We start from the raw sequence: 22,571 nt of genomic DNA, 5'->3' as shown, positions 1-22,571 counted from the left end.
TACGGAAGCTTTTGTTGCTCAATAACATCTGGAAGCTCTCGTCTTTTGTGTTGAACACTTTTACTGATGTTTTTCAGAATACAAATTTATATATATGTACACACACACAACAAGTGATCTCCGACATGTCTTGCCTCTCAAGTTCCTGTGAAATCTAAGCCTTACACAATCTGACAAAACATTATCAATATCACACGCCAGGAGCCCCAGAAATCAGACAAAGATGTCATCGTGTCTGTAAAGGATATAAACTAGAACCTAAAATATAAAAATATGCTTACGATGTGCCACATAAAAGCTAATCGCGAATATTCAACCGTCTCACCAACTTTGGCAGGCAAGACCAGTGACACAACATTACAGAGAAGGATCTAGGGTACCAGCATGCTGTTCAACTACATATTCAAAGGCACAGGACAAAAGTGGGACTGAAATACCTAAAACAAAGTAGCCAAAATATCATATGATTTAAATAAATTAAATCCATCAGATATATAAAAGCAGACATGTGCGAAGCCATTTTTACATTGTTGGTCACAAGAGGGGGAAAAAAAGCAAGTATAAGAGCATAAAAAATGAAATTGTATACAAAAACAACACTTCAGTCCATTAACAGCAAAGTTGAAAAGGTTTTCTAGAAAAACACAGAACCTGTCTCCATTCTCACGGAGAGAGGTCTCATTGTAAAGTCAAAGTCCTTTATTTGCTTCCACTGCAGCAGTCTTATCCAAACAAAATCTCGCTTTAACATCCGTTCTGATCTGTTGTATTGGCATCACTGGGTGCTGAGGACCTCAAGGTGTCTTGGACTCCTCTTTTGGCCTAAAGGACCCAAAGTAACAGTGAGTAAGGGGATTATTAGCATTTCTACTTAGCCACCTCCTGGACACCATGGTCAATATGTGTGTGTGCAGTGTTTTCTCACTTTGATGTGTCCATTTTCTCCTCCTCTGGCACCTTCTCCTCTTCTTTGACTTCTGTTAAAAAAAAAAAAAAAAAAAAAAGCATCAGCCCCCCTGAGAGCCATAAAAATCATCATCATCATGTTACAGAACTACACGAGAAAGGTGAGATGAGAATGAAAAGAATAGATACCTTTTGTTTCTCCCTCACCTTTCTTCTCCTTTTCTTCTCCCTCTTTCTCTCCTTCGGTTTTAGTTCGCTTGACCTTCTTGAAGCTGGCAGCATTTCTGCGGCCTCCTTCACCTTCATCCTCCGAGTCAGAGAACTCCTCCTCACAGGCTATCCTCTTGTCACGAGAACGAACTGAGGGGTTAAATTTGAACATGTTATGCTCTCCCGTCTGGCAGCTCGAACTGAACTGGGGTCTGTGTGAAGGTTCTTACTGGATACGCGCTTGTTGGGATCCTCCTCCTCCTCATCCCCGCTGTCCTCCTGCACTGCGTCTTCTGGGATGGCCTGCATCTGGACACCAGGGGCATGAGGGAGCATCCGCAAGTTCTCAAACAGGCGCTGCCTAGAGGGCAGAATGAAGATTTTTCAGTTAAAACATTTTCCACAACACATCTATGTGAGCTGAGCTTTTCCAGCAGGGCTGCTATAAAAACTAAGAGCTGCTGAGGAAGAGATTTGTGTATCCCTTTCTTCGATTCCTGCCAGGATATCAGATTTGTGTTCATTTAACAGGGCGAGGTTTCACACAAAGTGTAAGCAAACAGACTAAATATGTTCAGTTTTAGGCTACAATGTGTCATTTTGGAACATGTTTTGCTAGCAGTGTACCACGGGATAGTTTTGATCTATAAAATGTGCCGTGGCCCAAAAAACAAATTTTATCTATTTTCATGAGCTTACTTGATCTTCTCCAGGTAGTCGTTGGTGTTCTGATTGGTCATGTTGGAGGGGCTGATGTGCAGCTTGAAGTCTGGCCCAAAGTACTCAAAGTAGTCGTTGTATGGAAGCTCTGTGAAGCAAGTTTTATTAATATTATGTTGATGCTTTAAGGAGGCTGCTGGCCTCCTTTAGTGCTATGAAACCAACGGTTTTGTCTTAATTACAGCAAAGACGTTTAAACGCACCATTTGGGATGGAGCTATCTAGGGCCACAGCCGTCTCATACGTCCAGCAGCGCGCCACATTACGGATAGTGTAGCCTCCTCCACCCAGCATAAGCAGTGGCAGGTTGAAGCTCTTCATATACTCCACACACTTGGCATGACCTAAAGCACACAACATGGAAATAATCATTAAGCCCTCTTTAGAGTCTCAGTCCAATTTAGATCAATTTGCTTGTAACATCCAGAGAAGAGGATTTTTTTAGTTAACCAACCTTTAATGGTGAGGTTAAAGCAACCAAGCCTGTCTCCAGACAGCGAATCAGCTCCACACTGGAGAACCACCGCGCTGGGTTGGTACATCTCCATCACTTTTGCCATGATCTACACAAACAACACAAACACTATCACAAATGTTTCAGTACAAAAATGTCAAAGTGCAAAAATAATCAATAGTTTTTTACGCACAGGCTTGAATATGGCTTCATAGGACTCATCGTCAATCCCATCCCTCAGCGGGTAATTCACAGCGTAATATTTGCCCTTTCCCGCTCCGATGTCCTACAGAGAACAAAGCAAATATCAACTGGCTGCATTACCACACTGACATTTTGAATTGTATTCATCAAAGACCTACCCTGAGGTCACCGGTGCCAGGGAAGTACTCTCCATACTTGTGGAAGGACACGGTCATGACACGGTCTGTGGTGTAGAAAGCCTCTTCCACACCATCTCCGTGATGGATGTCAATATCTATGTACAGAACTCTCTGGTGGTATCTGAAAATACAAGGAAAGTGCTTGGAATCCACATAATGTCAGAAATATCCTAATTTAATTTTGAGGCTATATCACTTGTGTGCTTTGGGTCAGTGTCTTTCTTCATCTCGCAACAACACAGATTCTTCAAAGAGCAGTTTGTTATCAACTTCCAGGTACCAAAGAAACCATGATGCCTCTTCCAGCATGTTTCACAGCTGGAATGAGGTTTTGGTATGCCGTGTCTGCCCTCCCAAAGGTGGTCTTTTGAACTGAATCCAGATTTTGGCAGGTACTTGAGACTTCTACAGTGTTTTTGTCATCATTCATCCCTTAATTTACATCTCCTAGTATGATTTTTGATGGATTTATAGTCAGTCTGATGAGCAATCAAGTGTTGAGAAAAGCTTTTCTGCCTTTTCCAATTGGTGCATATTTATAATTCTTCATCTAAAGCTGTGTGAAAGTTGTTTTTAATCGGGCTATACCAACCCATCTTGTCTTGCACTGATCACTGATAGAGTCTGGGACCTCTTCAACTTTTGTTTTCAATCTACTCATCTGACACTGTATCCTTTGGAGAAGTAATTTGCATAGACTTTTACTTCCCCTTTCCCTGCTGTAGCATTTTTGACTTACTTCAGTAACTCCAGGATAGCCAGCACGATGTCATTGACATAACAAAACCCAGAGGCTTCTGACTTCTTGGCGTGATGAAGGCCTCCAGCCCAGTTGATAGCAATGTCTGTCTGCTGTTTGTTCAACTTCACAGCACCGGCTGGAAGACCGCGAGGATGTGAAAATTGAGAATCAGATTATATTGAATTTAGCAGATTACTGACATTATTACTGACCGATGCTGCATGCCTCTCTAATGACAGTTCAAATAAAGAAAACTCACCAACAGAGCCCCCAGCTGACAGCTGGCAGAACTCAAATAAACCATCAAACACTGGACAGTCCTCCCCCACATTAACTGTAAAGAAAAGAACAAAATTAGTCAATGTACACAGTCAGTTTGATTGACTTTAGCTAAACTGCAAGTCTCTTACATCTCTGCATTTGTTTGCTGTATTCTGACATGTTATCGGGGCGGATTGAACGCAGGAACTTGATGTAGTCGTCGCTGTGATACTTGGTCATCTCCTCTCCACTGGCTTTGTGTGGACGCTGCAACAAACAGGGCAAATTACTTCATCTCACACACACAAAGACAGGGAAGCAGCTCCTAAAGCCAAGACCTAACATCCAGACTGTAACTTTGACATACGTATATTTCCATCTTTCTGTAGAGGCCATAGTTCAGTAACAGGTTGTGTGTCATGCGGATTCGGTGGGGCTTCATGGGATGCCCCTGGCCATAATAATAGTTTCCAACATCACCTGAAATGAGAACAAATAAAAACACACAGGATTACTATTTTATTCTGCAGTCACGACCTCAGTCAGGAGAAGCAGAGCTGAAGTACAGAGGTTTGCACATATGAAACATCCATGCAGTTGTGAAGGTATCCAGCTGTAACTTCACGCAGGTCTGTTAAGGACCTCCAGCCAAGACACGAAGATCAAAGCGTCTCTGTTAAAGTCCAAACTCGTGGCGTACACGGAGGATTTAGTGCACTGTGGGTCAATATCGATGTAAAGCGTTTTTTTTTAACCAGAACCACCGACATCTGAAGGAAGTAAGACGACCTAACCAAGTGTTAGCTTACTATTAACCAACTGTATTAACAATGAAGTACCCATTGTTAGCCTGCTAGCTAGTAACGTTAACTAGTCCAGTTAAAGTAACAAGGTCCGGAAGAAAACACATTTAAACAGCATCTGAAAAGAAACCCTGGTGTTTAGACAGTCTGAGCAAATATTATTGAAACATTAAGGCTCTGTTCGGACACAGCGGGATTGTGTGCGGCTGAGATGATGCAAAGCCGCCTGAGACTCGAGCTAGCTACGTTAGCAACAGTGCCAGGTTAGCAGGAGGTTAAAAAAAAAGAAACGGTAACCTTTGTTAGTGCAGAGAGGCGGGTTTCATTCATCAACACGCCAGCGGTTTAGAGTGCAGCCACCCCAGTACTCACCATCATAGTAGTAGCAAACTTTTTTCTTTGTTCCTTGAGAAGTAAGCGCCATTTTTAGTCCGTTTTTAGCTGAATTTCACCGCCGCCGCACACACACCGCAGGAGACAACGGCGACAAGAGGCGGAGAGTTTGTGCCACGGCCAATCAATGGAGTGTGATGCTACAGTCTCACCACAGGGGGCGACAGAGGGACAGGCTGGCAGAATCCACGACATGAACCTCAGCGCGGATGATGAAGGAAATTATTTACTTCATTAAAGACAGTAATTAAAGACAGTAATATCATAATTGTTTTTATTTTAGTTAGAAGAGATTCTCCTTCATCCAAATCTCAACATTAATATCGAAGTAGAAGTATAATAAAGGTAAAGATCCCTTTAGGGGTCGTCAAAGTGGATCATCTGCCTCCATCTCAGCCGATCCGTAGCATCCTGTCAGCCTCACCTCTCTAACTTTGTCTCTATTTGTCTCTGTTCCTTATCTTTTCCATTAATGAAAATCTTAACATCTTCAGCTCGCCCACCTCACTTTTTTGTTACTATCACTGTTCCATCACCATTGCTTCTCTCCATCATACCAGCAGCTCTCTTCCTTTACCTGTCAGAGCCTTTAAATTTAGAGTCCATCCTCTCACCTCTGCCTTGCCTTTCATTCTCTCTAACACACCTTCCTCTTTTCTTTTTCCTTTGTTTTCAGCCGACCTTTGCACAGTTTCCACCTTCACCCTGTTGGCCAACAGCACCAAAGGAGGTCATTGTTAAACTGGGATCTGACTGAAATGGTATGAAGATCTCATTTTTGGTTTGGCAAAAATTTTTCGATGTCCTTCCTGACACAACTCTCTCGATTTATCCATGACTGGAACCAGCACTGCTGGCTTTTGTCTGGACAAAAAACAAAGCACTGAGTATATTTAATTATAAGTAAAGCCAAAGCTAAAACTGAGATGGATTTTGTTTTATTTAACTTACAAAAATAAATTGTTTAGGGAAAAAATTACAGTACTTGGGAAAATAGATAGGAAATGTCTCCCTATATTATTATTATTATTATTATTATTATTATGAAAAACTGAGCTAGAATTGATGCTTTAATTAGTATAAACTAAACTAAAAGCAGTAAACTTACTCAAGCAAACCCACTCGGGAAAAGAAAACTAAACTGAAAACAAAAATTAAAAAGAAATACTTGATAAATATATGGAAAAAAAATGACTGTGTTGTAAACAGCATTTTAATGATGCAGCTGCTTTCTCCATATTTAATCAGAGGCACAATTCTCAAATATAAACATCTGTGTTATGTAAATAAAATCCTACAATAAGCAAGTAGCACTGCCCCTAAAATAAATACAGCATTGTAAAATATTATTTGCCTTTAAAACCAAATGCAGTACAGGTGTAAAGAACCCTAGATCAATGGAACACTCAGAAGTTACCCCAAAACTTACAGTACTCGAGCAATAGCAATAGTTTGACGGTTCTCATGATTTTAGGGTAACGCACTGCAACATCAGCAATGATAAACTAAAATAATGCACATGTAATCTGGTAACAAACAACATTCATGAACAACTTCTCTTTTTTTTTACTGAAATTAAAACACTTTCAAAAACATTTATTAAACAGCAGAGGTAAAACACAGCTGAAGCAGTGAACAGTATTTACATGTTAATAACAAGCACCAGGAGAGCAGCTGCTTATCCACATCAGTCAGTCCCCAGTTAATTCAAGCAGCTTGGCGATCACTCTCCCCTCTGCTGCTGGCTCTGATCCAGCTGTTTCTGGTTCATATTCATAGTTCCATAGGTAATAGTATCATATCTAAGTGGTCACATCAGAATATATTTGATGCAGAAACTTGGAAAATGTCTGTTTATCCCTATCAGTAGAAAGGCATGCATTCTTCTAAAGAAAAAAAAATTAAAATCCAGCATCCACTTTCACAGGCTGTGCCTTAGTTTGAATCTGTTAATTGCATGTGTCTATTCCTAGCTATTCCTGGTATTGCCTCTCTGTGGATGTGAAGAAATCCTCCAGAACATTCCTCAGGTACTCAAACGTAGGTCTCTCCTCCGGACTCTCCTTCCAGCAGTGACACATGATGCTATAAAGAGCATCGGAGCAGTTGTCAGGCTGTGGCATTCTGTAGCCCCGCTCCAGGTTCTGGATAACCTCTGGGTTAGACATACCTGATAAAAAATAAATAAATAAGTAAATAAGAAATCAAATGGTTTTTTTTTTTTACTATTATTATTATTACTAGAATGAGTAATATGAGTGTGACTATATACCAGGGTAAGGAATGCGTCCATATGTCACTATTTCTGTAAGGAGGATCCCAAATGACCACACATCAGATTTTATGGAGAAGGTGCCATAGTTAATAGCTTCTGGGGCGGTCCATTTAATGGGGAACTTTGCACCTAGAAACAACGGAGAAGATTAAATAAGAATCTATGAAATGTTCTGAAATAGAGCCGAAGAGATGCCGTGATATAGGTAACACTGTTGTTACCCTCTCTGGCTGTGTATTCGTTGTCCTCTATGAGTCGGGCGAGTCCAAAGTCAGCAACCTTGCAAATGAGCTCATGAGAGACGAGAATATTGGCAGCTCGCAGATCTCGATGAATGTAATTTTTCTGCTCAATAAATGCCATGCCGTCAGCCACCTGCAGGGGACAGCACATGACAAAAGAAGCATGAGGCATGAGTGTGAGTGTTCAAGCACAAAATAAATGGCTGTAGACGGCCTGTGTGTATTTTAGCACTGTCCAGTGTTTGTGTGTTAGACACATGAACCAGACAGAATCCCAAAGTAGGGAGTTGACTACTTCCTCGGGTCAGTTCTCTCTACCCTTTCACCTCTGTGCTCCACCCAGGTGCACAACACCAGCTCCACTTCCCAAAACAAAACGCTGCAGTCCTGGCTTTACCTTCCTACAGACTGAGAGTTTATTACAGTGGCAGTCTGTGACTCATTCAGGTACAAGACAGCTCATTTTGAAATATGTGGACCTATAAGGGACTCTGATAGTGCACTCTGATGAATCAGGAAATTGATGCTGAGGATTTCCACAGAATTGACCACCCCACAAACACAAATTATCTGATACATTTATGGCGGTCTGTTCATTTCTCTAGTTTTATCTAGTTTTTCTGAAGCTGCGGTGCATATTTCGGGCGTGAGACATGGGCGGGGAGAAACCTGAGATGTACGTATGTTTGCGTCTATCACAAAGCAGCAGCGTGACCTCCACCTCTACCTCTTTAAACCTCTTTACACCTTTGTTTCATTCATTTGATTGTGGCATGAAAGAAATAATAGAAAGCATTTAAAAAGTTCTTAAAACCACACTAAGATTTGTGGTTGCCACTCTCAAAATATTCTGAGTAAAATCTCTAATTCCTCTAACTGCATGCATGTACTTTGATTTAAACATAAGGTAGGGTTGTGGCTTAAAGTTTCCAACACTGAAGCAAGACCACGGCAATAAATCACATTTGTCTCTATGGTCCACTGCATGGTGGTTACAGTTACCACAAAATCTATCAGTGCATAACTGGCTTGAAAACGTTGATTCTGTAAAAATGCGTTCACTGCTTTGCGCAAACTCCACCCCTCTGCAGCGAGCTCTGAGGCGTTCGAGAATTTGCCTCTTGCACATCAAGAATCTCGTCAGGTTAGACTTTGAAGCTTCAGCCTGCCTTCCTGTGGTTTTGTTTTCCATTCCCAAACCTACAACACATTTAACTTCTTTGACAGGTTATATTTCACAAAGAAGGAGTGGGTACGAATAGTAATATATGCTTAAGATTTTGCAGCTGACGCCAGTGTGAAGTCAGCAGTTGGCTGGTTTAGCTTCGCTTTGCATTAAGACTGGAAAGATAAGGAAACAGTGGGTCTGACTTGAAAGAAGTTTCAACTACACTTTTTCGTTTTCGACCTAAGCTCATTATAATACTTTCACTGCCACATGTATTCTGTGGCAAAGGCCATGCTTAAAATTTTTTAGCTATGTTGGCATCTTTGTGCAAATGTGTGATTAAAAAAATACAAGATAAAATGTTCAGGCAATAGCCCCCTTGTTCGGTGGTAATAAGCCTCTGTGGTATATGTGCCACAGTGTCTAGACCTGCCTGCATTCATCAACATGGTTTCACATCTGCGCGCACACACACACACACAGTCTTGATATTATCACCAGATTAAACTAAGCCTCAACAGTGGGTACTTTACTGTGTGAAAGTGCTGCACTAGAATAATAGGAAGTGAAAAACTAAATCTTGTAAATAACTTGTATTCACAGTAACAATAAATGTCTTGCCTGAGATGACATCTCTATCAGGACGTTCATGGGCAAATTGCTTCCCTCTGTTGTTTTCAGGTAATCCACCAGGCTACCTGTAAGAAAAATATGCAACTTAAGTTTTCATTCATTCAAAAAGAATAACAGGTTGCATAATGGCGCGTCCACATTACTGACTGCTATGCAACAAAGATTAGGCAACAATGAATGCTAAAATGAATTGAAAAATCCATGGACTGTCCACAAGACTAATTATATTTTCTCTTATCCACAAAAAAAGCCCTCGCGATTCTCCGCAGCCATAAATACAGCGAGCTGGACCAGAATAGCAGCTCAAATCAGTGAACATAACACTTGGAGGAAGTAGAGACCATCAGTCAAGTTTCTGATAGCTGACTTTGTGCTGACTTTGATTAGCAGAGAACAATACTTCTGTGCGCCACCCAACCAAGTCAGACCAAAGGAAATAGTTTCAGAGGAATGACTGTGCCAGGAAAGAAGAGGCAGTTACTCCTCTGCTTAAGTCCGGAAGACAGCTTTTGAAGTATGAGAACCAGGGTAAAGCTCTTTGTCAAGGTCACAAAGGGAAGCTGGGATGGCACGCCTGTTATTTTCCATCTTTGTTGTCTCTGATAATAAAAAAAGGGAGAAGCAGAAAAGATGGGAACTCCAGAGCCGTCCTTTCTTTTCACAACAGAAGCAACAATTGTGTCCCGTTAACATGTGGATCCCAGACAAAGACACGGCCTCACATAGAACCAGTGCTGGTGGTTTGCAAGCTACTCACAGACGACTATACAAAGGCACGCCATTCAGTTCAGCTGTAGGCCCGTTGTTGTGTTTGTGACAGCATCTCTCTGTGCATTTTGCGATTGTTCCTCTCAGTGAAACATTTGTGGGCAGTAAACCTTTATTGAGAGTACTGAAACTGCTAACATGATTTGTGATTCACTGCAATTCCTCATACGTTATGTAAGAGGAGAGGGGGAAAAGAGGAAGACACAGCGGCGAGATGCTGAACAAACTGTTATTCAAAGCGCTGCGGCATGTTTGTTTACGGCCGCAGCGGTGCAGTGTGCCGACATTTGTGTAAATGCGTCCCTGGAAAAGAGCCAGGCACCATCAGGGGTCTGTGTGAACAATAACACAGTGATTCATCCTCTCCTAATTTAACACCCTTCGTCTCAGACAGGCCCGGAGAGACTTCCCCTTGATGCGTAAACACCAGTAACCTGTCTGGAAGAGGCCCAGGAAAAAAGTGAAAGTTCATGTTTGCTTTGAAACATTTTAGCACCCAGCAGTGAAAGCCACGAGGAGAAGCCGAAAATAGCCTATCAGAAGCTTGGCCGCTTCATCAAAGCAGCAAGTTTTGAGGGGAAGGACCCGTGAGTTACTGTGGCTGCCTCATTCAGATTTCCTCACACGGCTCGATTCATGTAAAAATTACAGGTCAGAGCTTCATCTCTTATCAAACATCAAAGTCAAACAAACAGAAGGGCAGCTGTGGATGTACCATCAAAACCTATTCTACTGATTCAACAGGCTCACTGGGGTGGAGCAGATGTATGACGACATTATGACTCAGGGAAAAGAAGAAATGCTCTGGGCTGCCCGCTCTTTTGTTCGAGCATGTGCTTTCACCCAAAGTCTGATAGCAGATCAACATGTTTAATCCTGAGCGTCTATAACAGCGCAAGAACTTACAACAGAAATTCTTTTGTCTTTGCTGCAGGCTGCAGGCTCAGAGCTCACCCTGACACGGCAGGAGATTAGGGAAACGATGATTTCAGACAGGCTTAGACATATTTTAGATTACTTAATTGAATGGAAAGGAGCTGGTGTGATTACAAACGCATATCTCTTTAATTTACCTTCAAATAGGAACTGCTCAGAAACACTGATTTATTTTCCTTTAATGCTTCAGCTGACATGTGGAATTCCCTCTTGAGTGTTGGGCGTTACTAACTCATTAGTAAAATTCTCCAGGTTGTGACACATGTTGTGTTTCTGCCTACCATTTTCCATGTACTCGGTGACAATGTAGATTGGCTCCTGGGTAACCACAGCGAAGAGGCGGACGAGGCGAGGATGCTGCAGGTTCTTCATCATGTTGGCTTCTGCCAAGAAAGCTTCCACTGACATAGTGCCCATTTTCAGATTCTTGATTGCCACTTTCCTGTCATTGTTGTAGACACCTGAAAACATATGGGTATATAGATATCACAAGGTTAACTCGTGCTGGTGTTTACCACTTAGCACTTTTTACTTTAGTGTGTCAGAGCCGAAAAAATGGAGCTAACAAGCAAGTGCCAAAAAATGGTAAGTGTTTGAATACCCACTAGAGGCTGGTTTAAAGAAAGTTAATCCCCTCAGACTTAAGAAAAACAAACTTGAGAGATGAAATAAACCTTCCCATAGTCTGGTGCAAAAACAGGTTTCTAACTCTTTCCCTGTTTAAATCGTGGCAAGAGGACGTGCAGACGCGTGACTGTGGGTTGAAGTTTGAAAGGACTCTGAGTGGCCAAAAAGACAAAAGAAGTGTTATATAAATACACATCCATTTAGCCTTTGGAGTTATGCATTACAAGGGTGTGTCTGTTTTGAGTGTCTTAATATTTAATCTGTTACCCACCACCAGTCCAGTATTTGTGCAGTGCACCAGCACAGACTATGAATTTAACTTGCTAAGCAGTTTGTCAGTGAGATGGCGAAAATTAAGTCAAGTCAAATGTTAGAGCTGCTTGAAAAAAGTCACCCACTACTTTATATAGTGTTGTGTAGTGTAAGGTAAAGACCCTAGAATAATACAGCGAAAACCCAAGAATCCGATGACCTATGAGCAAGTCCTTGGTGGCAGGGAGAAGGAAAAGCTCAGTTTTAACAGGAAGAAGCCTCTGACAGAACCGGGCTCAGGGCAGCCATCTGCCGAGACTGGGGTTGGGGTTGGGGTTGAGGGGAGGAGCGTTTAAAGCTGAACGGAGAAATGCGGAGTATAAAAATGTTTGCAGGCTCAGAGCTTCTGAAAATGAAATCATTGTGGGTGTAACAACAGAAGATTTATTATCGCACAGCACCAATCCGAGCTATGGAGACATTTGGTAAAGCTGTCTTTTAATAAGATGTTTTATCTTTATTGTCTTTTTTCCCTTCCCTGTAATGAAGGCCGATTGATATCATATCATGCCAAATATGTCAAACAAAGCAGAGTCAGCAGGCCTCCACTCTATTCGTTTTTAGAAAATATAACGACTTTTATCCACAATCAAATATTAGATTATAATCCTGGACTGATTGACAAACAAAGCTACGCCTCTACTCCAACTAAAAATGTTCTGTTCTGTCCACACGAGAGTAATTAAGCCCATCTAGTTGCCGGCTGGTGATTTGATGACTCTAAACACAGCTCTTTTGTCACCAGTGGAGCGATTCATGGCTTTCATGCAAACGGGATCTCGTTCCAGCTCTGGAACACTGACACTCTCATCATGCCAACTAAAGCCACAACCGAGCAGTTTCACTTTCAGTTACACAAAGCACTGAACAATTCACATCAAGCATGAAGTGCAGCGATACTGTGAGCAAATTATTTTTACTATTCAAAGCATCTCACTGCCCCTTTTATCTACTATGGAAATCTCGATAGAAGACGTAGTTGTGTATTTTCATGTGGATGTAAATAAACATTTCAAAGCCAGCGACAGTCGCACCCATAATTCAAGAATGTCACTGAACCAATGTTTGGATGAGGATGAAGAAACAAACAGAGCTCTGGCTACATGGGAGACAACATTGTAGTATAAAGTGGCTGTGAGTGGAGAAGTTCCATGGTTGGTAATGTTTAGCTCTTAAAGAGAGATTTGTTTGGGATGTTAAATGGTGCTGGCAAATGAGGATAGGGAATAGAGGGAAAGTTACCCCTGCAATTCAGTAATAATGGGGTTGTGGTACAGATCAGTTCAACTGATACCCATGTGATCCAAACATTTTGTGTCTTGTTTACTTTAATCCTTCACAATCACAATAGCCATTCATGGACGTATTGTTAGGAGACATGAGCTCACAGGAAAGCCAGATTTATGCTGCTTGAGCGATGTTGTGTAACACAGTTAATACCTCCCATCACTCTTCAGTTAACCAGCTCAAACAAGCCTACAATTAAGACTGCATGGAGGAAACGCTTCTGCATACACTGCAGAAAAACCCTGGCGAAACTTTCTGGCAGCTACGCAGTCAAGGCCACAACCAGATTGAGCAACTGGGCTTTGTACACACGATCTTTTTCGGCAAAATTCTGCAGACGTTTAAAAGTTATGCAAGTGGAAATGCACTGACCCATCCAGACTTCTCCAAACTGCCCAGCTCCGAGCCTGCGCTCCAGTTTCAGGGACTCACGAGGAATCTCCCACTCGTCCTGCCACCAAGGCTTCTGCGGTGCCCTCGACTGACATGGTTTCACCAGCTTTGTGCACAGCCCGTCTGCATCACCTGGATGACAAAGAAAGGAAACGTATAAAATTATTCGAATGGAGATCCCACGGTAACCAGCAATCTCGAGAATCCCCTCAAGAAGTTGTACGCACGTGAGTGATGCTGGACGAGCTCCTTCAGTGAGTTGAAGGATATCTTCGCTGTGATGTAGAAGCCACCATTGTCCATGTTGCGGATCCTGTAGTGCTTCACTCCTTCACCTGTGTTATGGTCCAGATCTCTCACTGATAACGAGTATGATCCTGGAACAGGAAGTTAGAACCACGCTGATTTACTCTAAAAGGTCCAAACTAAGCTTTTCACAGGCTTTCCAAAATACATCATCCACTACAATGCATGAAGTTAGTAGCTAATGTATTGGAAATGTCAATATTAATACATTAGTACATTTTTAATTTTCTCATATTATAGACACAGTTTAATGCTAAAATGGCCTTTGAAGCAGAAATAATGTTATGGGCTGATTTGCTCTGCATAGATTTGCCACATCGTGACAGCTTTAATGCTTAAAGTTGCTAATCCAATCATTTTTAGCAAGCAGGAGCATTGAAAGTCCTTTCCATCAGATAAAACTGAGATACATGCACTATCTACTCCCATGTAACATAAAAGTGTTTGCTTTGTTTCCCATAATGCTTTAAACAGGAAGCATATTGGTGTCATGGAGTTGTTATAGCTTGAACACACGTGGTAACCTCTGGGGCCTGAAAATTAAGCAAAGGCTTTGATGAGGCACTATTAGGGTCTCAGCTGTTATGAGCGACAGGTCGATGATACGTGTAGCTTCTAGCTGTCTTCTTTTTGAGCGCGTTTGCTGCCATGCTAACAGATCGTCCAGAAAATTCTCCAGTTTTTCGGTGAGTGAATTACTAGTATTATCTTATTTATGTGCTAACACTACCAGCGAGTATCTGTGTATGCATCTGGATGCATCTTGGCAGTTAAGCTAGCTAATATAGCACTCACTGACCAAAGATGGCCAACATGATGGGGTGATAGCGGTGATTGCAAACAGACTACAGTTCTCTCAGTGAGACACAGCCCAGCCCTGGCCTCTGTTAACAGTTTCCTGGTAGTTTTATGGGTTTAGTCGCTCGTCCATTTTGTAAAGTTTGATCATTCTAAGTGTCAGAGAGCAGGTTTATCGAGAGGATGCTCATTGGCTAACGACTTGTGGTTTTCATATTAGCACTCAACCATCTGGTCCAAGTACTGTCACTAATTGCTCCACAATAGTGAGGGCCATAATGCCAAACTTCAAGCTTTGAAACATAGTTGTGCAATCATCCATCTTTTATACACAGCTTATGTTTTCTTCAGCTGAAGGTGAGAGTTTGAATCCTGTTACATTTCTGAAAATTCACCGCTTCAAAAGTGTGAGAAAAAAAGGGATTTACAAGCAACCAAATGATGCAACCATCACTCGATTAACTTGTCAATGAAGAAAGCATGACAATGATTCTCAGACAAGTTTTGGTTTACGTGGCTGGGGTCCTCTTGTAAAGCTTAATGCATATATGGGAACACCCCTCAGCACCAGCCTACATTGTAGAGACGCCAGTGTGGTCGTCTCTTTGTTGGAAAATGATTTGGGTGGGTGTTTTTTTAATGTGTTTTTATTGTTTTATGTGTCATGAGATTTATCTTGTTTCTATGGACTATGAGTCTGGGATAAATAAAGATTAACTGATTGTAATAATCTATATTTTATGGTCATTTTACCACAATGCATAGAACCATCAGTTTTCTCACAAAATGTGAGTCACCGTGTGTTCCGGTGTGTTATGAGTCAGAGTTAAATATCTGTGGTAATCACACTGTACTGCATTGTTCTGTGAGGCTGTATGTGGGCACAGTCGAGTACTTTAACAATTATAAGGTTCATTCGACAATGTTAAAAAAGCACAGTGTAGACCGTCATACAGAACTGTGTATCAGTGGCTAAAATAATGAATCGTGGCACACTTCAGGTGGGTGGCTTCGTTTCCAGTGAAATTAATGCAGCATGTAAGTCCCCGGTCATATTTTTATTTTTAGCAAGAAGCAGGAAAGCAAAACTGAGACGAAACAGATGAGACAAATTGGGAAACAGATAGTGGGATTACGGGAAATGCACGTAATAACAAAACTGACTGATACTGAGGAAACCAGTCATATTGTTCATGATCTCACTTGTTCCATTTAGGCTTTTAAAGGTTTAAAATGTGACATATAGCATTTAAGTGCATCTCAATGTGAAGTAAAACAGACTGCTGAGAACGCCTGCTGATCTGCGCAGTCGGTTTTCTGTAGAGCATTTTACCTTTAGCGGTCTCACTCTCTCGAATCAGGAAGGAACCCTGCGTATTCCCAGGAGCGAGGAGCAGCCTCATGGCTTCGTTTCTCGAAATGTTCCTGAAGAACCACCTGCAGTGCAAACACACCATATTCTTCACACTTTGAGCTAACCACTTCCCTTCCCTCAGGGACACATAATGCATTGTATGACATGAGATGGTGTTGAGGTTGAATGACATGGGTTTGAAAGGCGTGTCAGCGTGCTTCCTGTGTGACGTACGGTTCAGTCTCCACGGTGGACAATGCGACAAAGTTGTGGGGGATGTAGCCCTGCTGGCCTGTGGTGAGAGACTCTGCCAGATACCATTCTGGATCATCCCTGCATGTCAGAAGAGGCAGCAGCAATACTCTGAGTTAGTTATCATAGCCGTGATGTGTCACACAGCTTCAGAAAGCAAGTTCAGTTCAACCCCAAAAAGGCCTCAATATTCTTTACGTGAATAAAATGAAGTGCATCGCTGGGAGGTAGAAAAATGTGTTGCTGTGTGTAAAAGAAGAAGACGCCGAAGGGAAAGAAGGATGCTCAGCACAGACTTAATTGTAAACGGCCCTAAAAATTAAAGATTTAAGATCTTGAGCTACATAAATGCATCTTGTTATGTCGTTGGAGTTCTGCCTAAAATCATTAACATTTGTCACATCTTTTAAAACAATATTAGCTAGCAGTCATGCCAGGCAGTTATGTTTTCTACGTCACAAACATATTTTTTTACTAAAAAACTGGTAAATCTCGCTACATTAAGTGTGCATGCAGAACACTAGCTTTTTGTATTTTGATATATTAACTTTCACTTTCAAGCAAAAGATTATTTTCTTTTCTTCGTACATATTCTAATGAGTTTCCATTGCACATTTTTATATTGACCTACATATATACAGTATAGTTTGTCATATGGCTTTATTTCCTTTGCTGTTACATATATGTTTTTCTCTTGTTGTTAAAGTTTGCGTTTCCTCTTTCAAACCCGCAAAATCACTTCTAAATTTTTTTGGCACTTTTTGCATTTATTCAGTTTTCAACAGCATACAGTGACAGGAAGTGTTGGGTGAGATCATGTATTCACAACATCTCCCATCTGAAAATAAACCGGGGACATGTATTTACAGTGGGGTGCTGCAGACCCACAGCTGTGAGCAAAAAATATTTATAGATGTGCAAGTATGAGTAAAAGCTGAATTTAAGTCATTTGCAAATAACTGAATCCCAATATTTAACTGACAACGTACAAAGACAATATAGCAAATGATAAAACTGAGAAACTGCGTTTTTGTTGTTTTTTAAAAAATGTGCTCAATTTAAATTTGGCGTTAACAATACATTAAAAGAAAACGTGGGGACAGAGCAGTTAAAGACTGGAAAAACTGTGTAATACCAAAACAACAGTTGGTGGAACATGAAGCTAGAAATGTTAATTAGAAACACGATCGTGTTTATAACGAGCGTCGCACAGATGTTTTCTAATTTAAGTCTGTAACTTTTGTGATATCTGAGTCTTTCGTATTTAACGCTAGGGCGAGGCTGAGCACCTGAAATATCGATACCCATGATCTAAAAACACCACGGCCATCTTTTGGTGTAGTAAACAATGTGTACTGCCACACAGGTGACAGACATTTCAGGAAAGACCTTGCTTATTTTAGCAAAACACTGCTACTCTGTATTATTATCACAACAGCTTGGCTTCACTTGTGGTCCAGATGTGTCAGCCATTCCAAAAACAAGAGTACCCCAGCTGTTCCAATCAACAAACAAAATAGAGATTTCACTTTCAAAACGGCAACTATTGATTTTCTCGTTTTCCTAAGATACACAGAGTCACGATACGCAGTGGAAAGTGTGTCAGTCCCAACTTTTTTCAAACATATTTCTGGCATCAAAGTCAAAATGAGTGTATATATAGTTAAAAACAAAACAATGCAGTTTCTCAGTTTGGGTTGTCTTTGTACAATCATCAGTTAAATGTCCTGGTGTTAAGGTTTTATAGCTTATGTTGCACTTTTTATGGGGTGAGCGGATAATGGACCAGATTAGTTCTTGGTTTCTTTGCAAGACATTGCTGTGTGTTTAAAAGCAGATTACTTGTTGAGGATCTTGAGTTTGTCTCCTTTGTCGAAGCCGAGGTCGCCGTCATGAGTGGGCTCATAGCTGTAAATGGCCACCACAACGTTGACTGCAAGACAAAATTTGTAGTTTTAGATACAATTTTACTTACAATTAACATGAAAAGCTTATGTTAAGCTTATTTCAATCTATTCCATTTTACATATCTAACAAAGACATGTAGGGCCCTTTCACGGCGGCACATTGTAATGCAAAGACCACCCGACATTACACAGAAAAAGCCAACGATCCCCTGTGAGAGTGAGCTGGCTATGGCGAATGATCCCCTCTCATCAGAGTGTACGAGAACAGCAAGTAGACATTTACAGGTGAATTGATTAAAGATTTATTTATAGGGCAAGATAAAGGCATTATAAATTGTTGTCTTTTCATTAATTATGGAACTAACTCCAACCTAGAGGCTAAAAATATAATAGATAAACTAGAGGAAGCTGTTTCCTCCATGGGGGAAGTGAATCATCATAAAAAATGTGTCACTACATGATTTACTGTAACTACTTACTGCAACTGATCCCGAATCACATTCATTATTACACAAAGGACCCAGGAAACAAAGTGTGCTTGTGGTACTTGAGTACACAAGAAGCCCAAAGTTACTTGAATAATTTCATGCATACTTGGTCATATTTGTGTAAACAGCAAGAGGAACCACCGCGGAAACCAGAAAATGGAATCCGAATGGAAAACTTTGTGTTCATAAACAATGAAATGGAAAGATTTATATTGGGATGGCATGAGGGAAAAGTCCAGATGTACTGACACTAACACAATAAAAAAACTGTAATTATATTACATAATTATGTATACAATTATTTTCAAATTCTACTCGTGCAGTGCGTCTGTTAGCCCCCAGGAAAATGTCTGAAGTGCTAAACTGAGGCTGTCGTGTGTAACTAAGCGAAATAATTAAAAATGGATTTAACTCCATCAGGATACGTTTATAGACACACAGACGCAGAAAAATGTACTTGTTCTAAAACCTGTTACCTGGTAAAGGTGATGTAGGAGGTGTCATCTGCGATGGATATGGAATCAGCTGATCTGTGTACTGGGAAGAAATAAACAAGATTAGATTTCCATTTTATACTTTGTAAGATTTGTGCGGTCAAACAAGACACCATCGCACGTCACATTCACTGTAAAACCGTGAAGTTCTATGGTTTTATACGTGGATCGTGACGGTAAATCATAAGCGGTTTGATTTTTTTTTGTAACTTCCAGGTGAAATGTCTGAGTTACACCACACACACATGTGGTTTTCTCCTTTATTTCTGTCATTTCCAGTCTAATGGGAAATCTAATTCTCAGAGAGGAAACAAACAACATTGGACGGATAGTTACGCCCGCATTTAATTACACAACCAAAAGGAAACTTCCCTCACAGTTATGTAAGTTATACAGAAACGTATGACCATAATCAACAACAATCCACACAACACAAAATCCACTGTGGGTTTACAGCTTATGTGTTTGTCCCCCAAGTGGTCATTCACACTCACCACAAACCAGAAGCTTTTCATGTATGGACGCTCATTCATGTGCACCAACACACTCACACTAATGTGCACATACTACACACAAAATGAACACTTACTGGGTTGCATGATTGTGGCGGTATGGGACAGTTGCAGTGTTCGCAGATTTCATCCAAGTTCTCGATCCAGTCACTGTCTGAATAGTCCGAACTGCAGTTGCAGCCCATCTTTTCTGCACGGCGGAAACTTGTGGTTATTTTCAAAATGCGATGGTCATAAAATGTGAACAACAACTTTGCAGTGGAAGAAATGGCATCTAAGATTCACCAACGAATGAGTCCTACATCGCTTTACAACCACATATTGTAATCAGTATTTAAAATTATGTAAGTTGAATTCTCTTGGAAAATCTAAAGAAAAACAGTATTAGTAAATCTTTTTTGGCTAAATTTGAAATTGTGTGCTCTAAAAAGCTTTTACTTCCGAAAACTGCTTCAGTCGGATGTGACCGAGGGCCTCGCCTCAAAATGGAGCCTCAGAGGTAAATCGGGCTCAGAAATAAGAGTCTGAGACCTGAAGGGACTTTTTTTTAAAATGCTACCCTACGTCAGTTTAACAAAATCACATCCAGAACTGACACAGTTTTGCTATAATGTTCAGCACTGTTCAATGTTCAGTCACATCGGGCCGTTACCTGCTCTCATTCTGGAGAAAGTAAAGCAGGCCCTGCAGAACTGTACCAGTGTTAATCTGGTATAATCCAGCGTCTGCTCGTGCTCTGTGTTGTGTTTTAGACTGGTACTGTGTATGAACCGGCTTTCTCAGGCTCGCTTGGCTCCCACCAGACCATTCATGGAAGAAGGTCAGTGGGCCAATCGCAGCAGCCGTCTGTCCCAAAGGCTCAAAGCCGTGAGAAAAATCTGGAGAGGCCTCACCCGGCAGTAACAGCCCACTACTGCCCCGAGACCCCAAGAAAGGAATCACAGAGGGATCATAAAGATGTTTTTATTTTATCATCAGCACTCCTACACTTACTGACACACACTCGGGGAGTAATACAAGTCAGCATTTTCCACTGAGGGGTTACCCTCTGCTTTTTATCATCGACATCTGAAGGCTTTTCCAAACTCATACTGATGGCTGTTGTTATTGTTTCCAATGTAGTCAAGGCTACTTCACATATTAAGTGTACCAGAAATGATGTGACGACCAAGATTTTAAGACTTTTGACTTCAGTCACTCGTCAGTTCAGAATCTTGAAGAAACAAACCACAAAAAAAAAACACTTTTTAAAAAAATAATAGATTTTAATAAAGTGGAACAGATATTCGATTGATTTAAGTTTTTATGTAAATTGCTGGGACACCATTTTAACAGCAGACTATTATATTTATTTACCATTTTAACAGTTGTCATTGTCGACATTGTTTCCATATACAGACAAACCTGTATAGGAAGTGTCAACTTTGTATCAAAATACATTAATGCCCCAACTTTTTTTTTTGAAAATGTTATTTAAGGACAGATTAATAAAGTCGATTTACAGAAGCGTTCCTATTTCATACAAGAAAACGGTTTGCTCTTTTGTGGTCACATCTTCCTTGTAATGCAGATTTATATCAACAGAGGAGATAACCAGTAACTGAATGCGCTTTGTTACTGTTGTGAAAGATGAATTTCAGCAGGCTGAACATTATTCGTTTATTTATGTAAGTGTTTTGCGTTGCTGCCATTTGTTATTTTTCAAATTCAGTAAACTTCATACAAAAGTCCAAATTTGAAAACGAGCCCCAGATTTATGTAGAATATTTGCTTTAAGACAAGAAAGACATTTAAATCCTTTCCTGTTACATCTTTATCACAGTTTTACTTTACTTCTTTGACATAATCTTAAAGTAAGAAGAATCACACGTGTGAAACTCACCTCTTTGGATATGAAACTTCTCCTCAAGCGTCCAGTAATGTCCAATAATGTCAGATTTCAGGTGCCGCCATTGAGAAACTCTTATTTAAATCTTCTTTTTTTAAAAGAGTTCTTTAAGTGCAGCAAGCAAGTTTTTCAGCACTTGAGCTTAGGTGTGAAGATGTCATCATCCGCTTCTCTTATTATAACACTATCACAGGAGCGCTTATGCGGTGCCTGCATGCACACATGCGCACTGTGGAGGGGAGCAACCCAGAGAGTTTCCTGTCGTTGAAAGGTTGAGGGTTGCTCTGCAGGCTTTTAACAGGTGCTTACTGTGCAGCTGTGCGAGAGCAAGGGGGAACGTTATGGGCTGTACGGTAAAGGGGTCAGGACAGCACCTTTCCCAAAGAGGGGAACAAGACATGAATTTTCCAAAACAGTTTAGAGACGGGGGGCTTTTGTAGGCCGCACTTTTGTGTCGCTCGCTGTCTGCATTTAACGTGTGAGTTGCTGACCTTTAAAGTAAAGAACATCTTCAGTGTGCAGCTGAGGTGTTGGTCCAGAGCAGTTCAAAAGATATTTGAATATCTTGCAGCACTCGGGACAGTTGCATTTCCTGTGTCGTGGTTTTATGCCTCAGGTGTTAAGTCAACAACACTACAAAGTTTTCTTTTTTAGTCAGACATGTGGTTTGAGGATATTCTTGTCTGTGGCCAAAAATGGCTTTAAAATTAACCTTTGGTCTTAGTTTACTCAGCTTACTATTAAAAACTGTGAAAATATAAAGAGAAAAAGCCTGTCACAAGCTCCACACCTCCTTTATATAGAACATTGTGTAACATAGAATCATAATTTTAGCTCTTATTTTGCAGAGACTGTATCATGGTCACATTTCTACTCGAGAGAAGGCACAAAGTAAAAAGCCTCTCTGGCTGTTAACACCCTCTAAGCCTGTGCTGTCGCATTTTCGACATTTCATACAACTCTAGCCGTGGACCGCATCTCTTCTCTTGTGGTGAACGGCTGCTGCTACATAGCATGCACTGGCAGGAAGTCAGTCCAAACATTACAGGAAGTGCACAG

At 40.9% G+C, this 22,571-nt stretch overlaps 2 protein-coding genes and 1 long non-coding RNA gene across 4 annotated transcripts; 1 reads left to right on the top strand and 2 right to left on the bottom strand.

Annotated features, from left to right (window-relative positions):
* Positions 1–234: 234 nt before the first annotated feature.
* Positions 235–5,010, bottom strand: LOC100711924 (probable histone deacetylase 1-B). 2 transcript variants are annotated; one of them, XM_003446182.5, is made up of 14 exons: positions 4,852–5,010; positions 4,044–4,156; positions 3,826–3,943; positions 3,675–3,749; positions 3,413–3,551; positions 2,653–2,794; positions 2,484–2,576; positions 2,291–2,399; positions 2,040–2,180; positions 1,816–1,924; positions 1,347–1,477; positions 1,096–1,266; positions 926–977; positions 235–822 (listed from the first exon to the last, which is right to left on the bottom strand). In XM_003446182.5, exons 1-14 carry the CDS (start codon positions 4,901–4,903, stop codon positions 795–797), a joined length of 1,473 nt encoding a protein of 490 aa, XP_003446230.1. In that variant the 5' UTR covers positions 4,904–5,010; the 3' UTR covers positions 235–794. The 2 variants fall into 2 exon arrangements, with proteins under 2 accessions (XP_003446230.1, XP_005477687.1); XM_005477630.4 differs by having other exon boundaries at positions 1,114–1,266.
* On the top strand, positions 4,163–6,710 carry LOC112843111 (uncharacterized). Its single transcript, XR_003215244.1, has 2 exons — positions 4,163–4,455; positions 5,549–6,710. It is a non-coding gene; the product is annotated as an uncharacterized LOC112843111 (long non-coding RNA).
* On the bottom strand, positions 6,452–21,787 carry lck (LCK proto-oncogene, Src family tyrosine kinase). Its single transcript, NM_001309405.1, is given in 13 exon segments — positions 6,452–7,042; positions 7,145–7,276; positions 7,369–7,522; positions 9,179–9,255; positions 11,176–11,355; positions 13,493–13,645; positions 13,741–13,890; positions 15,951–16,054; positions 16,206–16,304; positions 18,066–18,156; positions 19,095–19,155; positions 19,702–19,814; positions 21,507–21,787. Coding segments are annotated over 12 exon segments (1,506 nt in total). The 5' UTR covers positions 19,810–19,814; positions 21,507–21,787; the 3' UTR covers positions 6,452–6,845.
* Positions 21,788–22,571: the final 784 nt, after the last annotated feature.

The sequence above is a fragment of the Oreochromis niloticus genome, linkage group LG19 (assembly GCF_001858045.2).
Source record: "Oreochromis niloticus isolate F11D_XX linkage group LG19, O_niloticus_UMD_NMBU, whole genome shotgun sequence".
Lineage (NCBI taxonomy): Eukaryota > Metazoa > Chordata > Actinopteri > Cichliformes > Cichlidae > Oreochromis > Oreochromis niloticus.
This window is presented reverse-complemented; position numbering and strand designations above follow the sequence as displayed.